Source organism: Anolis sagrei, chromosome 5 (assembly GCF_037176765.1).
Source record: "Anolis sagrei isolate rAnoSag1 chromosome 5, rAnoSag1.mat, whole genome shotgun sequence".
Classification (NCBI taxonomy): Eukaryota; Metazoa; Chordata; class Lepidosauria; order Squamata; family Dactyloidae; genus Anolis; species Anolis sagrei.
In genome coordinates this window covers 113,375,520-113,394,108 of record NC_090025.1, presented here as the reverse complement: position 1 = coordinate 113,394,108, position 18,589 = coordinate 113,375,520, and the positions used below count along the sequence as shown (strand labels likewise).

At 36.6% G+C, this 18,589-nt stretch overlaps 1 protein-coding gene across 3 annotated transcripts in view; it reads right to left on the bottom strand.

Moving 5' to 3' along the window:
- Nucleotides 1-391: 391 nt before the first annotated feature.
- Nucleotides 392-18,589, bottom strand: part of STIM2 (stromal interaction molecule 2) — a 74,407-nt gene continuing 56,209 nt past the window's right edge. For 2 of the 3 annotated variants that reach the window (XM_060777856.2, XM_067468999.1), the window contains exons 4-13: nucleotides 14,343-14,454; nucleotides 13,372-13,487; nucleotides 11,478-11,655; nucleotides 10,736-10,913; nucleotides 8,601-8,768; nucleotides 8,161-8,261; nucleotides 7,199-7,437; nucleotides 6,467-6,625; nucleotides 3,742-3,976; nucleotides 392-1,812 (exon numbers count right to left, since the gene is read on the bottom strand). In XM_060777856.2, the coding sequence (XP_060633839.2) occupies nucleotides 1,332-1,812; nucleotides 3,742-3,976; nucleotides 6,467-6,625; nucleotides 7,199-7,437; nucleotides 8,161-8,261; nucleotides 8,601-8,768; nucleotides 10,736-10,913; nucleotides 11,478-11,655; nucleotides 13,372-13,487; nucleotides 14,343-14,454 (1,967 nt within the window). In that variant the 3' untranslated portion in view covers nucleotides 392-1,331. The remainder of the gene's footprint in view (nucleotides 1,813-3,741; nucleotides 3,977-6,466; nucleotides 6,626-7,198; nucleotides 7,438-8,160; nucleotides 8,262-8,600; nucleotides 8,769-10,735; nucleotides 10,914-11,477; nucleotides 11,656-13,371; nucleotides 13,488-14,342; nucleotides 14,455-18,589) is intronic. The other variant, XM_060777857.2, reaches the window with a different exon arrangement.

The following is an 18,589-nucleotide window of genomic DNA, read 5'->3' as shown; positions in this document are numbered from 1 at the left end:
GAGAAGAAGAGTAAAGGCAAGAATGTGTAAGCATACTTTTTTTTTGCCCCACCCAAACTATCATTTAGCATTACAATCAATCATTGAAGCCCACAGCATAGTAAGTATGCTTGGTATTTGGCTTGAATTTGTTTTTGTTTGGGTTTTTTTTTTAATGTTGGCACTTCTGATTATGAAGGCTATGCTGGATGGGCGTGATGAGACTTTTGGGTCCAACAACTTATGAAATGCTACAAGGTTCCCTACCCACCTAAGTATAAGAAAGCTTAATATGCCAAGAAGGAGAAGGTGAGAACATATACAATGTTATGTAAGAGAAATATTGTATTCAGAAGACAAGAATCCAGGGGTTGATTTGGACAAGGGAGTGGCCAAAATCATAACAAGTCAGTGCACAATATTTTCAATTTATTATTTTTGCCACAGTAACAAATATTCACAAATCAAACATCCGTTGTCTGTCAAAGTATGTAAACAAGTGCCCACAGATGTCCCTATCCCAGTTTTAAGGTTGTGAATGACTTAAAAGGTCCTTCAAAATCAAGTCTTGACTCTTCTCACTTGCACATGGAATTGGAAGCCTCTTCTCTGGGTAAGTCTTTTTTCTTACCATACAACCTGTGCAATGCAGTAAAATCACAGTGAAAGCCCTGCCTGGATAATCATGATCTTTACAACAGGACCCAATCCATTAGGTTAATAATAAATGCATTTAAGTAAGCATTCTGTAGAAGAAATGGGGTTCCAGTTCCAGAAATTAACTGTTAGAAATGGTAGCTTCTTAAAAAAAATCTAAAAAACAACAATGAACCAACTCATCTCTTCCATCGTTTAAGAAATCTAAACAGTTCTGTTTGTAAAGATACTTTCCAGTCAGGAAAACAGTAGTGCAATTTAAGTAGTATACTTCATTTAAAAGTTACTTTTGTCCACTAAGCAAATGCCATAACGTCTGTGGAAAGATAAGAAGATGTTCTGGTAAACAAGAGAAAACCTTGGCAAGCCCACACAGGCTTACTAGTCCATTAAAGCTTGTGTTAAAGTGTTGGGGTTTTTGTTTGTTTTTAAAGTTTTGTATATAAACTAAAAAAGAAGAAGCAGAAATAAATAGACCAATGAATGTCAACTGTCTTGAAATATAAAATTTCTCACTGACAGCTGGCACAAGTTGACTCTGAAGTCATTTGAAACTGAAGAGACGTTAAACTAGGAGGTTTTTCCGGCTGTGGCATCCAAGCTGGGTAAACCTTGATAACTACATTCTTAAGTTAAAAAAAATAAACAACAAGAAAGTCTAACAATGTCACTCTTAAGCATTTTCTCCAGTCGTCTCACTTTGATTTCTTCTTAAAGAGACTTTTTATTTTGTTGGATTTTTTGTTCCGTTCCCCATTTTGACAGAGGTCTTGTGAGGTGCTACTTATCCGAGGGGCGGCAGAGGGTTCATGACTTGCTTTGCTTTCACTGCTGGTGGAGGAACATGAGGTGTGGCGAGGTTTGGGCACTGGAGCCCCACTAGACAGTTGATTCATGCTGCAGGACTTCTCCAAAATGCCATTGTACACCTTGCTTGCTGGACTGAAGATCATACTTTTAGTTTCTGTCATGGCAACACAGTCAGGGGAACCCCTGGAAATATCAGCTGTTAGGGAGGATGAGTCTCCGGTAGATGACTCCTCTAAAGAGAGTTCCTCCCGTGATATTTTTTGAGGTGTCAGGGGTTGGTATATTTCAAGGCTAGAAGGAGGAGATTGTTTCCTTCCAACAGAGGAATTGAAGGAATCACATTCAGAGGCTGTATCTTGTACTTCCCTAAAGCAAAGATAAGAACAAACGTAAGGTGTGGTTTCTTTTCAGGATTTTTTTTAAATCCCCCAAAGATTCAATTCATATCCAAACTTCCAATGACATGATGATTGAGCTAGCTTACTGTCTACCTAAGCAGTTCGAAAACAGTTGTGAGCTGCAAGTAGTGAAATTAGGCGCTGCTTAAGTGGGGAGCTATTTTACGGCATCATAAAAAGCCAGGGATCAAAGAACAGGAGGAATTTTGTGATCAAAGGCTTGTCGTTATAGAGGATGGAGTGACAACACCCCTCTGTGGCCAGAATCGAGCATAACTTTCAGGATGCCGAAGTTGGAAAAATGCCACGACATACCTCTATCTGCCTGTCTGTCCTGTCTGTCTAATTGCATTGAATGTTTGCCGTGTATGTGTTCTGTGATCCGCCCTGAGTCCCCTTCGGGGTGAGAAAGGCGGAATATAAACGCTGTAAATAAATAAATACATAAAATTTAGAAGAAATCTCATAGGTCATTGAGTTTAACCCAATGCAGGAATTCCAGCTACAACATCCTCAGCAGGTAACTGCCTAATCTCTTTTTGAAGATATCCAGAGAAAAGTAATACTAATAATAATAATAATAATAATAATAATAAGTGCAACAAAAAATATAATGGGACTCTGACTTCTCTTGACTTGGGCATTATGGCTCTAGTAATGATAAAATATTATCATCTCTTGAACACCTATCCAAATCACTTCTGTAAATCTTAGGTGATTCAATAACCAATTCAACCAATCCACTTAAGTTGGGTCTATCAACATCATACAGTGAATACAACTGATTTTAACGTTTGTGTATATTTATAGGTTTTTTATTCCAGCATTGAATGTTTGCCATATACATGTTGTCCTCCTCTTTGAATCCCCTTCGGGATGAGAAAGGCAGAATATAAATGCTTCAAATAAATAAATTCTACAGCAATGAGAAATAGTCTCTCTTCAGAACATTCAAAACATTATTATTCTGTAATTGTTACTGGAATTAAAAAAAAACAACTGTTTCAGACTGCAAGTAAAAATTAAACAATACTATAAGAATATAAATATATTAACAGAATCCAAGAAAAATATAGGAGTCACATTGCAGTGGACTGACAAAGGTGATAGTAGAAATAACAATGGCATCTATAATAGCAGATTAAAACAATCAAATTGTTCCCATAGACATCTTAAAATGTCAGGTGTTTTGCAGATTATATATGAAGATGTGACTGAATCAGAGGAATTTCCATTTTAAGTGACAATTCCATTTTAAGTGACAACAGGGACTGGGAAAAATGGATTCTGAATTTTCGCAGAATCAAAAATAAAAATAAAGACTGCATTTTTTAAGAAATTGGGTGGATTGGTGAAATAATGCTAATGAAAGGGGGAAATACATGAATAGTTAAAATACACGAATAGTGAAAATACAGTAAACAGGCTATATAAAACAAAATTCATTTAAATTACAGAGAATAATAATTTTGGCATAATACTGAGATAATGAACTAAAGATGAATCTACTAGAATTTGAATGTTACTTAAAATGGATAAATGGTTCATATGACTATTACTTGTGGTTATGTATTAATTTAATATATATATATTGTGCTACAATTAGCAGGAGCTAGGATGCAATTAATTAGAACAAGTTTGCTAGTTGCCTTTGGGAAGGGGAAAAGTCAATTGTGTTTTTAATGTTCTTTTTATTTTCTATTTTGTTTTTTTCTAAAGGTGGGGCTCAACTTTGGTTGTTGGTTTTTGTTGGTAGAGATAGGTAGTAAGGGGATAGGAATATTATTCAATTATTTTTTGTTTAATTCTTTTATTTGTTTTTTGTTTCAGTGTCTGTGTTTTTTATTTTAATCTGTTATGAAAATATAAAAAATTAATAACAGACCAAGTTTCATACCATTGCTTGTCAGCAGTGAAGTAAATAGCCTCCTCCTCCTCTTCTGTGCGGTAAGCAGCAGGGCAACTGGACACTGAAAGGATGTCCGGATCTGCAGAGTGCAAAGTAGCTTGCGTATGCGGAGTGTGTTGCATTTGTGCTGAGTGTTGCGACTGTGGCGATGATGGCACAATGTTTCGTCGGGAGCGACACATGCTGCTGCTCCTTGCTAAGGTGCTCGTTTTTACAACAGACCCTGAGAAAAACAGAAAAGATTGGTGTCATTCAGAATAAAATGACTTTATCGACCAATCTTTAACTCTACTTCACACAGAAAAAAACAACACTTTGCAACCTATTCTGAATATTACACCTGTATAGATCTATCAAAGCCAAAATACCCTGAAGTCACCAATTCCTGCCTGATCTTGGAAACTGGTTGGTGTTTGGATAGAAGACTGCTAACAACTACCGAGTGCTTTAAGCTATTGTTTTGAAGGACAGAACTTGCAAAACCAGTTATTCTTTGCCTAAGAAAACTCCATGAAATGCATAATATAAGAATAAGGAGTTAAAAAAAGCCATAGACAGAATTCAGTTTTAATTTTAAATAATCTATATTCTTCCTTTCTATGTACGTATTCATCTATACTTAAAATGCATCTGCAAGCGAGAAAGGCAAGGGCAAAGCAGGTGTGAAAACGACCTCTACTTGTTGGAATCTCACAGAAGGTTTAATTACCATTCTAAGGTCTTAGTAGAGAAGGTCACACAGGAAGTCACAAACTTATGTTGTTGGCAGCAACACCTGACTTAAATATTTAGCAGGAATTCATAATGTTTCGCTGAATTTATGTTAATAATAAATTGCATGTGCAAAAATTTCCATATAATTCTAAGGATATTTTAACATAGAATAAACTAGGGACAAGTGACAAACTGGAACCAGAAAGACGGTACATAATGAGCTCTAAGTAAGTTATGATATGAGATTCAAGTTCTATGTTAGTTATAATTTTCACTTGATTATGTTTTATTTAAATTATAGTTGTTATGCTTAAGTTGCTCTTTATGTCGGGTTATTTTGGGTTATTATATTTGTATTTACTGTTATTGAGGCATTGAATGCTTGCCTTTTTGTTTGTTGGAATCACTCAGGGGAGATAGGGCAGAATAAAAAGTCATTATTATTATTATTATTATTATTATTATTATTATTATTTACCTAGAAAAATATCTAAGGCAGGGAGTTTGTGGTCCTCCAGAAGTTTTATGATTATAACTATTGTAATGATTGATAGTAAGAATTGTAGGCTACTAAAATCTGCCTAAGGAGGCCTGTAAAAGATATGGAAATCAAAAGAGTTTCAAGAGAGGAAACTTTACTAAGATCTTCTGGGGAGGCCCTGCTCTCAGTCCCACCGCTGTCATAGGCGCATTTGGTGGGGACAAGAGAGAGGGCCTTTTCAGTGATTGCCCGCTGGCTATGGAACTTCCCTCCAGCCAGCCCCCTCCTGTTCTTCAGATAGATGGTAAAAACCTGGCTGTGGGACCAAGCCTTTGGGGCGGTGTAATAAGACAATAATAGGAAACCCACTCCGCTGATTGGAGCCAGAATGGTGTTTTGAGATGGTTTTAAACAAGTAATTTTAAAGTAGATGTAACTGATTTTAGTGTTTGTGTATAGTTATAGTTATGTTCCGGCATGGAATGCTTGCCACACATATGTTGCACTCCAACCTGGGTCCCCTTTGGGATGAGAAGGGTGGAATATAAATGTTTAAAATAAATAATAATAAGTAATATGGTTGATCACTCCATCCTGAAAATAAAGCATTCTCCATTTAGATATCTTTCAAGCACAGATTGGTTTGCACGTGGTTTTGCATCATATATTCTATCAGTATCATTTCTACTATGGCCACAATCCCTCAGTAATTTAAAAAGTATTGGATGCAAATCAAACCAAAGTGTCATAGATGGGTGAGGGAGAGGCTGTATCCTAGCATGGCTGAATAGTGATTAAAAATGACAGTCAGGAAGTAATAAGTAATCATGCTTCAGCACTTTTTAGTAGTTGGTCCCAGGCACCTTCATAATTATACATCATTTATGGACATCAGAAATACTAGAGAAACAGGAAGGGGGAAATCACATATCTGGTCACATGCGCGCGCACAGAGAATTACTGGATATTTGAATTGTGGTGAAAATGATGACATTTGTTGAATAATTTTAGAGGAGGGATAACATATTTCACCATGTAATAGTCATCACCACATAATTGTCGCACCCCTCTTTTCCGGGCCAAATATTTCTTGCCTTTCCTTCCTTAATCGTCACATTAACCCCACTTCCTCCCCTCTAGGAGGAAAGGCGGTTTGTCTTTACCGAAGTGAGCTTTCCCTCCTCCCCTCACAGAAAAAAGGCAGTTATTTAAAAAATCAAATTGGAGCTATCCCTCCTTCTCATCTCTCAGAGGTAAGACAGAAAGTAGTATGTTTTTTCTTCACATCATGGTCACACCCCCCCCCCCCCAATTACAAAAAAATTGAAAAAAAAATGTGGTGAAATACGCTAAGTACTGGCCATGAAACATCTGCAATTCCTCTCTCCCCCCACTCCCACCCACCTCCTCGGCACACAGTGGAAAGACTGCCCTCCCAACAGGAAGGTGCAAAAAGTGGGAACCAGCATTGCCATCTCCCTCCTTTGTACAAAACACTAATAAAGCTCTCTGTCTTACAGGTAGCCACTGAGCCACTGTCCCTGTGGGTGAGGCACTCTCCTTTCAGGCGTATTAGAAACAAGAGGATTTTCTTTCCAAACTGAGAGCACTTTCTTTTTCTTCCTACAAAATAAGAAGGGAAAAGCCCCACCCACATAGAAAGCACTTGGAGGCAGCCTGCAAGAGAGAGAGGGAGAGAGAAAGAGAGGGGGAGAGAGGGAGACAGAGGGAGCTCTTTTAGTACCTGGACTTTTATAATAAATTGCATGTGCAAAAATCTGCCACCTTTGCCTAAGGCCTTGCTCTTTTACAAGAAACAGTCTCCCTCTCTGTCTCTGTCTCTCTCTGTCTCTTTCTCTCTTGTGCACTGTGTGTATGTGTGTATACATGCCTGCACACACAGGTGCAGAAAAACAATTTCCCATAACACTGGCTTTCTGCATCATACAAGAAACAAGCATAAATATGTCTGAAACTAATAAAATCATATCTTAAAAGCTTAAGGTTTTCTTTCCCAGATTCTTTTTTTACTTCCATAAGTATTGACTATCAAATTCAAAGCATTTTCACTTTCCATTACATAAATATTTGCTCTTCTGACCTCTATTGTTTCATACCTCTGGTACTTTTGTTTTACTACCCCCTAATAAATCCCTCTGCTTTATTTTACTTTGTCGAAGTCTCAAATATTTTCAAAACATCTATGAGTCTCAGCTTGTACAACATCTTACTAGATACATCTCCACATACCATGAAACTGGGAAATTATAGGAGGAGTGTCTTCATCAAGGTCATCCACCCCGCCTGCAATTGGATATGGTGGAATGGAAACACGTGGCATTACCACCCAACTATGATCTGAGTAAAGTGATGAAGTGAGACTTGGTAATCCAGAGTTATGTGCTATCTGGAAACCACAGATCTTCTCAATCTGTTGCCACCGGTAAAGTCTCTCTCTCAAACAAGTGGTTAATTCGGAAAGTGCTTTCCTAGGAATAAAAAAAAATGTTTTGGTTTATTTTACAAAACATTATGCCCTATGGAAATTATACTTGGGAACATTTATTTACAAACTGCTATACAACACCAGAACCACTTTTGAATAAACAAAAACATATATAATCCTAACATATTTATTTATTTATTTTATTTCATGGGCTTTTAACCTGCCCTTCTCCACCAAAGGAGGACTCAGGGCAGCCTCACATGATGCTGTCAACAAGTAAACAATTCGAAGTACAATTAAAGCATTAAAGTCCATTAAAACAATAAAAATAATTAAAACACATTATACAATTCATTCGACAGTAGATTATACATGCCGGTAAAACCGAATCCAAGTCTAGACAGATTCAATGTTGTAAATATCCTAAGACTTTTTTCCAATTGCCACTATCTGGTCAATCAAACGCCTGGTCCCAGAGCAAAGTCTTCACTTGTCTTGTAAAGGACAGGAGGGAGGTGGCCAACCTGATGTCCCTGGAGAGAGAGTTCCACAGATGGGGGACCACTGTGATAATGGTGAGATTGAGAGCAGGACCTCTCCTGAAGATCTTAAACTTCATGATAGTTTGTGGGATGAGATACGTTCGGACAGGTATTTAATCTCAAATGTGAGCCTATATTAAAACGCTAAATCTTTGGCCGTAAAAAAATTATTTGCAACATAAATCTTCCACAACACAAATCATCCACTCCAGTCATTTGCTTACTTTGCTTCCAGAATCTTGTGGTCCACTTCATCAAGAGAAGAGCTGTGTGCTACATGTAATGTCCCGAAAACAGTATTTCTCTTCTTCTTGATCTTTTCTGCCTAAAATCAAGAACAAATAGGAACAAATAAAATCAAGGGCAAATATTCAAAGAATGCCATGGGTAAAAACAGAGAGGATGGGGAATATCTTTAAGAGGCTGTGCTACACATAGAAAGTTTTATTGTTCAATTATTAGCATAGCTAAAGAAACATTGTCTCCCAAGGTCAAGCAACCAGGGATATTAAAATTTATTCATTTTAATTCATGCCTTTATCATTTATCTGATTTATAAATTGTCTTTCGCGGAAGGCCTTTATTATACAACATTTCTCAAAAACAGACAGCACTGTTAGCATGCATTATGTTTAAGGAGATATAACTCAAGATTGCCCATTACCTCTTCCTTGGCAATTGCTAACTGCATTTCTGCATTTTGTCTCTTGATGTTATAGTACTGAACTTCAACTTCGTGAGTCAGCTGCAGCCATTTTTGCAAGGCATCAGGAACAGACCAATTGCTTCTCAATTCAAATTCCTTCTCAGCCTTTTTTAAGGCCATGCGGACCTAGGAATCATGAGAGACACACAAAAAGCACTGAGGCTTTAAAATTTTTGTATTTAAGACAACCAATAGGTGACAGAATATCAGTACAGAATATACAGTACATGATAATAGTAGGCGATGTCACTGATTGAAACAGATTTGAAAATGGTGTCTCCAATTAATCAGATTGGAGACTTTTAAAATTCTTAGTTATTATAATATATACATTTAAGCTATTAGTATATATAACAGGGGTGAGGAATGTGACTTGAATGGCACTTTAGTTGTGAATTAGTGGAAGCTAACTACAGATTTTAACTACAGATTCTGCATCTTTAAAATTGTGTTATTTTATTTGTATATGTATTGATAGTGGTTGTTTTTATTATGTTTAAGTGATATTGTTTTATACACATGTACAGTTTTTGTTATGCTGTACTTAGAAGCCGCCCCAAGTCCCTTTTGGGAGATGGTGGCGGGATATAAACAAATAAACAAACAAACGAAACAAATAAATAATATTGGAAACACTACAAGATTAGTACACAGCAAACAAGACCACTATGCTGGCTGTTGTATTGGATCACACGTAAGACACTTTCCAAGTTGTTGTTGTTATTATCCCTGCTAATCATAACCGGTCATGAAAGATGATAGAAATAGCAGTCCAAGATAAATGGGAACATGTTCTCCACCCAGCATATAGAAACTAAGGCAACAATACTTTCAAGATCCATTCATTCACACATACACAGAATGAAATGCTTCCTCAACAGTGGTACATTTGAATAAGTATTATGCTCCATTTTCTTTTCCTTTGTTAGATCCCTTAGGATAAGCCTTCCACAATATGGTCTCCTGCAGATGCTTTGGATTTCCTTATTACTGGCTATACTGTAGGAAGCCCAAAACTAGTTGTAGAAGGCTATCGTAGGCAGAAATCAGAAGCTTCATAGCTTACTGACAAGTGTCAAGTATTAGCAATAATGCCTTATGACAAGGAAAGTACTGAAGAGAACTGTTATTCAAAATCATATGTTAAAACTAAGGATGCCTAGAGGCCTAATTAACATTAAAAACCGTACAAGAATATTTTGACTGCTTCATATACAGGGAGATATCAGGTGTGCTGGTCTCAGATGAGTCAGTCAAACATTTTGGAAAACTGTCTAAAGCCACACTCTAAGAATTATTACACAGGCCAACAAAAAATATTGGTGTCTTGCTTTTTAGGCCTGTTCCTAGGGTTTTTTTTTTTTTAAGGGCGCTAATTCAGAAAATTGCACTGGATAGACTCATCAGCCCTAGTTTCTTTGATATGCTGATCATGATTTTCTATGGGCAAGCAGATGGCAACTGGTATATGGCATATGCTATATATCTCAAAAACTAGAGCAGATAGGGAGAAACTTGTGCCATTTTTAGAACCAGCAGATCAAAAATAGGTATAACATTTGGGGCACCAAAATGTATGTTGGCCAGAGTTATATATGTCAAAGCCACCGAGCCCTCCTGAAGTTCCTAGACTGAGTATTTACTTTTCTTTACCCCTCTTCACTTTAGCCATTTCTTGATTCGTTGTAAACATCTACCTCTGTTAACAGACTGGTGGGAGAAAGGGCAGGAGCATCATGAACATGCCACCAGCTCAAAATGTTGCTTACCAGTACTACATTTTCTGATCTTCAGTCACTAACGTTAAACATCTCACTTCTAACTGAGCTCTAAACTTTGCTCATGCCTTGATAATAAACTAGAGCATAATTCCACCATTATGAAGTTTCATACTTACTTCTACCCCCAGTCCCCACACCTATAGTAGGGAGATCTTTGTCTCTGCCATATCTACAGTTTCAAAGTAATTGGAACTATAAGTTTTATTAATACATTAAGTTTAGTGTTTAAAAATGACCACTACTGCAAGCATGGTGACACTATAATGTAAAGAGAAACTTAAAACTAGAATGCATACAAACATTGACAAATACCTGCACCAATTCCTCTTCTGCATACTTAAGTCTGCTGAGTTCACATTCAGCTCCTTCTCTCAACTCTCGCAGACGACATGCTTCCCGTTTTGCATCGCTGATTTCATCCATCATCTTCCGCTCCAGATTTTGCTTTTCTACAGCGACAGTCCTATTCTCTTCCTGAGCCTTTTCAAGCCTTCAAAGCAGAAATTTCCCTCCACAGGTTAATGGACATTCATTGAATTCAAGTCACAGTTCAATTACTTTGGCAATCATTTAAACTAGCGGGTGGTATCATCAACCAGCACCTCTCTGTATCAAATATGCTGGGAGGATTAAAACATTCCTAATCTTTTGACAAGGCAGCTGAGTTTTATTCATAGGTTAATTTGCCATACTAGGGACATTCACATTAGTGAAGGCTATCAGAACCCTCAAGGTGTTTTGGACTTCAACTACCAGAAATTCCAACCAGCTTACCGGCTGTTAGGAATTGTGGGATTTGAAATTCCAAACACCTTGAGGGCCAAAGTTTGCCCACGCCAGTATTAGAACCATATGTGGTCCTTTCCCCATGTGTTCCCCACCCTGGTTTTATTACATATATCACTTCAACCATTATTTCACTAGATGGCAGGAATGAGCTACTATTTCTCAGTACTCTGAAATATCGGTATAAATGCTAATCTGCCAAGCTAGATCCTCATAAGGACACTTGAATGCACTAAAGATCTATGAATCCTTATATCTTTTCATATACCTCTCTTGTAATTCACAAAGGCTCTGTTCTGCTGTCTGAAGACTTTCCAAATCTTTCATCATTTTGGTGATATGCTCTTTTGAAGTCTTGTTCTGAGTATATGCAAACCAGCAGCCTCCAACTCCAATCACAATAGAAACAGTGAGTATGAAATCCTTCATCCAGTTGTGAGGCGGTCCTGGAAAACACAGTTACACAGAGTTAGACAGTACACATGCTCGACTGATTTGTATGCAGCACTAAACCAAGGCTTATCATGATGAAAATGAGCCAATGTGAACCTTAACCTTGGGTGGTGAGGTGGGAAAGTTTTGTTTCCATTTTAATTGATTTCAGTGTGCAGAAATAATCCAACTCCAAATCATCATTTACAAAGCTGGCTTGTCTCCATCAATCATCATATAGGTTAAATATTTAAGTTGATACATAGAAACGGTTTATCTGATCCTGGCTCATCCAAAACAGAGGCGCACAGCTAGGGAGGGAGGGTGGTTATTTTCTCTTTTCAGACAGGGACAACTTTTCTGAAACAGGAGGTGGGAATCACATCTCAGCAGGTTAATCAACTATGCTGCATGGAAATCCAATTTTGAAATGGAAAAGAATATCAAAAGAAGTTTGTAGAAGTTTGTTCTGGTTTTCTGTTCAAACAGTAACTAATTGGGAAGCCCTACAAATAAATCTACCAAACTTCTAATACACGAAAACATCTCATGATTACCATAATCTGTTTTATTCCTTTTAAAAATTCAAAAACCAATTTTCATAAATCCTCTATACCTGGCTACCTTGAAGTAATTCATCTCAACAAATCTAATTACTTAAGAAATAATTTGTCTCAATACAGGATTGTGACAAACGTGACTTTAAAGAATTCCTGACTTGGATGACAATAAGAATTCTATTCTAGGATTTCAAAGTATAACAAAGATTCAAAACAGGATTAAGCAAAACAAGAATGGGGCATTCCAAAACAGATTCATACACCACCCTCAGTCAATAATTTGGTAAGTCAAAACTATCAAGCAGCACCAATGCATAACAAAGGTAAGAAGCTACTGCTATTGTGCAGTAAGTACTTCCTAATCATTCATGTGTACATATTTCATAACAATTCAGAAGAAACTATTGGTGATTTCATTGATGAATAGTTGCTCATCTCCACATACGAATGCAGCAAGATTTTACCCCAATGACATCATTATGTTCACTAGAAAAAGTAAAAATGATGCTTAGAAGCAGAAGGCAGCAACAGATGCATACAGTGCTAAGAAAGAGTTTGTGAACAATATTTGGTGCAGCGAAAGTTTAAACTTTTACAATTATCCTTCTGTTTCCTTTGGCTTGAAAAGAAAGAATTAAGTAAAGTGAACTATTGGGTTGCTGTGAATTTTCTGGGCTGTATGGTCATGTTCCAGAAGCATTCTCTCCTGACATTTCACCCACATCTATGGCAGGCATCCTCAGAGGTTGTGAGGTATTGTTAAAATTTTGGTAACTAAATTAGTGTTTCAGAAGAAACTTTGAGCATGCACCCTACACAGGAATGTAGATAAAGGCTATATGGGGAGTGTTATCACTGTTATAGCCAGCAATTTGATGCCCTCTGTTCTAGTCCCAGAAGGAAATGGGATATCTGATGTCAATTTCAGGTTTGACCTACTGCTTTAGAGAGAGAAAAAAACAGAGACAGACAGAAAATGTATAGGAGAGATCACCAGTAATAAGGAAAAAGACTAAGCGATATCGTAATGGTATACATTTCTGAATGATATTCTCTTAATGGAATTAGATGATCTAACTAAAAGATGATCACACCTCAGTAGAACAGTGCCTTCTGGCAGCAGTAGAAAGGCTATGTTCTAAAGTTGAAGTAAATTAAAACTGTACTAACGTGTAATAGGGCCAAATAAAACAACATCCAAGGCCTTTAGCTGAAGTTTCTGCCTGTGGCTTCGATCAATGATTTTCAATTGAGAGATCATAAATGCAGGTTCATTGACTGCTATCCTGCATACAACACAAAAAAGATTGTAAAAAAGATTAAAGATACAAAACATGCAGATCTCAGTGTGTGCAATAATCTCAGAATCAGACACTGGAACAGTTTCTATGTTTTCCAAATATCAGTGGCATGGATAAAATGTACCCTTGGAAATGGGGGTTAGAAGATACAATATACCAATCTAATGTAAACATTTGTTATTTTAAAATTAATTTTGTTTTGTTATGATAAAAATAACACAAACTGACCATTTTTTATTTTACTGTTTCTCCAGCTATAGAACTTTAGAATTTTCCCCAAATTTAGTATAGTATGACCACCCCTGTATCCACAGAACCAGTGTCCAGTTTCATTTATCCACATCTGATAAAATATGTCATCTCTAGGCATTTTCTAGGTCCCTCAGTGAGACACTAGTACCCATGAGCCAGAAGTCCTTAATTTCAATTGCGTTCATATGTTCCCATGGATATCAAGGTTCTACCAAGTACAATCCAAGCACTTACGTTTAAAACAAGGATTCCATTCAACCCCAAATGTTATATCAATTGTTTTAAAATATAAACCTGCAAAACTATTATTAAAATTAATTAATTGCATTACTACCAATAATGCACTATCAAGAAAACTTCTGAAGACAGCAATTTAACACAAGAAAACTTTGTTATTTTGATGCTAGTTTAATATATTCACCTGAATATGCACTATAAAGACTATAAGGAAAACACTACAAGTTTTCTAAGGAGAAAAAAATGTGATATATACAAAGTTCACATTCTATTTCACTGTGAAAGCAGTGTTTCAGACATGGCATTGAATGGTACAACATGTACAGAACTTATCTGAGTTGAAAAAGTTACCTTGGCAATGTCGTTCCTTTGACATTATTTTCCCTGAAGTTTTTCTCATACTGTGGAAGTTCAACAAATTCTATCAGCCACTGAAGAGTCTCCTCGAGTGTCCAGTTGTGAACTACAAGGCAAAATTGGAAATACTATTTGACATGTTTTGGATTATCAAGAATTAACAAACAATACGTTATTGGCAAGTTCTCCTTCTTTATCATGTGTTCATCGAAGTGAAGATTAGAGTAAGATTATAAAGAAATAATTCTCAAAAATATTCCTTTATTAAAAATTCCATGGCATAATTGAAAAAGGAAAATCGTATGACCGATAAAGTGGACACAGAGTTCTTTTTCCTGTTATTTCTCATCCCTTGCTATAGAATTAAACAAAAGCAAATACATATTGCACCCATTTAAGCTAATACCGGAGAAGTGATGTTTATTTTGGAGTCTATGTATTTATTATGGAATACCGTATGGTTCCCTGGCATTTTAAAGATTAACTGGTCAATGAGGAAATATGGAAAGGAAGAGATATGCTTAATTGTGACATTTAACAAATCAAATGCAATATATTCACTAAAGACATGAACAACAAAATCACCAAAATTATCTTCACGTGAATGCAATGCAATTGCTACCGATGGGGAAACTGAAGTAAAATTCTGAAGTATTATTCTGAAGTAAAAGTAATTTAGTATAGTGCTGCTAGTTGTTCTACCTTTAGAGCAGTGCTTTTCAAACTGTGGGTCCCCAGATTTGTTGGCCTTCAACTCCCTGAAATCCTAACAGCTGGTAAACTAGATGGGATTTCTGGGAATTGTTGGCCAAAACACCTGGGGACCCATAGGTTGAGAACCACTGCTTTATAATAACCTACCATATACAGGTTGCGATTCTTTTATCCAAAATCCAAAATATCCCAATAGCCGAAATTGTTCACATGGGTGACTGAGATGGTGACAAGTTGGTGCTTTTAAATGGTTCAACGTACAGAAACAGTGTTTCATGCACACACTTATGTATAATATTATATAAAATGACCTTCAAGTCATATCTACAAGGTGTATATGAAGAATAAATGAATATCATGTTTAGACTAGGTCTCACCTCAAAGATATCTCACTACGTACACATATTAAATAAAGATATTCCAAATACCCCCCACCAAAAAAAAATCCAAAGCGTTTCTAGTCCCAGGCATTTTGGATAAGGGATACTCGACTTGTACTTCCGAGTAGTTCACACTTAAAACTGTTGAAAGGTGATGAAACACTCCACTTAAATATATTTATTATGCTTCCTTGCATCCTACTTTTTCAATAAAAAACAGCAGCCGACTCAAAGGAAAACACAGTTTGCCTGTCAGAATAATTTTTACAGTTTCCAAAGGAAAAAGGAAAGGGTCTATGGATGGTGAACATGCAGTGCTATATAAGGGAGTCTCTTTGAGATGCTATCGTTTGATTTTAACAGAGGCTTTTAAATTCACGTTATGAGTCTGCCAATTTTAAATTGAGTGATTTTATTTCACTGCTTCTAAGAGTTGTGTTTGCCTTGCATCTGCACTTTCACTTGCATATTATCTTGATAATGATCTGTTAAATTGTTTTCATTTAATGGAATTTTAAAAATGTTTAATATTTTTGCAAACTAAATGTCAGCATCCAAATACGTTCAAAACATTTACAGTCATAAAAAATTACTTTGTTTAGAAAATAATTGTTTAATCAAACTGTTTACCTTGATGAAAAACTAAAGGGGTGTATGAGTTCCTGATATTTGATGTTTTAATATTTCAATGCTCAAAACCTAATTATCTGAAATAGTGCAAACAATAACCAACACAGAACAATTACCAGGAAAGCAGTCAGAAATCAAAAGCCCCTTTGTCACTGAACAGAAATATAAGATGAACCTATCTGCAACAGGATACAACATATGCAAATACCAGGGCACATACTACATGTCACAAGTCAGCAACAATTATCTAATCTCCAGCTCATTCCAAGCAAAACCACTGACCAGAAAAGAGATGACTTGGAGCAGATGACTGCTTTCAGAACAATGTGTGGAACCTCTTGCCCTGTGATGCCTGCTACATTATTTAAGAGTGCTGTTAACCAATGGACCTTTAAACATTTTTACATCTATGTGACGAATATCACTTTATTGTCTTGTGATTTAAGTTGGCAAAATATTTTAATTAAGGTTAAACTTAGTATTTTATTTTGATATGCCAGTAAATGATTTACCAGTCCTTTTGGGTAACTCCCAAATAGGCTATTTGATTATGAAGTTACTGTCATATCATGTATGATAATTCATTCATACAGATTTCAAGCCTTATTATTTCAACTGCAGGAATTCTAGAGCAAGTGAAAGAGCATTGAGTTCAACAAAAATCCACTATGAATTAAAAACTTAAGTCGTGGCAGGCAATTGGGGAAAGTCATAAAGTGTTGCAAAACAGGAGCTGATTATTTCGTTAAACAGTGAGAGTTCTATTCATCACAAAATTAATTTCCTGTGGAATCTGATGAGAGACTTTGGAAGGATTAATGTGCTGGTGTTGCTGAGACACTAATCCTACTACAGCACATTTCCAAAAGTCACCCAACCAGAGGCCCAGAATTGTCATTGAGAGCACACACTTTCCTGTAAAAACCAAGCTATATTACTCTGTATCACTAGCAGACCAGTCCCTGATTCCTACTTTCGCCTCAAAATGGCAGGTTGAATTCTGACCTATTCTGCAAAGGATTTTACATGCAGAAAAGTAGTGTGCGCACTGTGATTCTAATGGTACCAGCTTCATTTGAGCTTCATTTCAGATAAAGTTACTCAAGAAGTAACCCGTATTGAGAAAAAGATTCTCAACCACTCAACAGAAATCTGAACAAATTATCACACTTATTTATAACTACCATATATAGCCAGTCCCCGAGAAATCTATATAAATAAAAATGTAATGTTCGTTTGTGGTATTAACAGAACTCAAAAACCACTGGACGAATTGACACCAAATTTGGACACAAGACACCTAACAACCCAATGTATGTCCTTCACTCATAAAAATTGATTTTGTTATTTGAGAGTTGTAGTTGCTGGGATTTGTAGTTCACCTAATATCAAACAGCATTCTTAACCCACCAACGATGGAATTGAACCAAACTTGGCACACAGTTCTCCCATGACCAACAGAAAATACTGGAAGGGTTTGGTGGACAGTGGAGGGAGTAGAGGGCTCAGTACCTCTTTTAGGTCCTTCCCAAGATGGGCCTTTCACCACTCTATTCAGAGAAGGGGATGGTTACCTTTTGTGAGTTAAAGTACAGTACTCACAATAACCTGTGAATAAGTTGATTCAGTTTGGGAGGGAGTGATTTTTTTGATTAAATTCTCTAGACTTTTAGATACGAAGGACTCAGACTTTTCTTTTTCCAGAGTTCCAGTAATTTCTTCAAAAAGAACCATTGGCAACAAATATAATCAAAGGGAATGTTAAAAATGATTATACATACAAAATGGTTCTTAATTATTATTGTTTTTCAAGGAACACCCAATATATGTCACTGAATGCCTCCTAAGCCCTGTTTCTGAACTTGCAGGTTTTATGCAGAATTTTCAAATTTAAGGAAGTTTCTCTTCCTACTAATTATGAATTTCAAACTCACAGAAATGTTGTTTTTTTCTATTGGAACACACTTTTGCAAACTTGTTCCAGCTACAACACTGAGAATGGTATTCTGGTTAGCTATCATTTCAGCAGTAGCAGGATTATAATTTTTTTAAAAAAATGAAGCTAATAAAACACATTATCAATGCAATCATGACTCAAAGATAGGTTAGCTGGAATGGTTAGAATGAGACACTAGAGACTTGTACCAGCTGAACTGGTCTTCCATGAGATGAACTTTCTTTACACCGACACAGCCTCTTCTGCTGACTGATCTCAGAATAAACTAGCTGAGAAATCAGCCAGCACTTGGCCTGGTATCAGTTGCCTGAGGACCTAAAAGGTGATGGAAAGGGGGCAAAGCTGAGCTATATCACATCCAAACCTCACTCAGTCTAAAATACACCACCCGTGATAGCACAGTTAAACCAAGGTTAAAATTGACCTAAACTATTTCCAACGCACGGAATTCAATGGGACCAGTTCCAAAATAAAATTTTGTGTCCCAGTCCATCTGATAGAACCATACGTATTCTAGAAGGACCAAGGTTTCGGTACAGGACAGGCTCAGCAGCTTAATG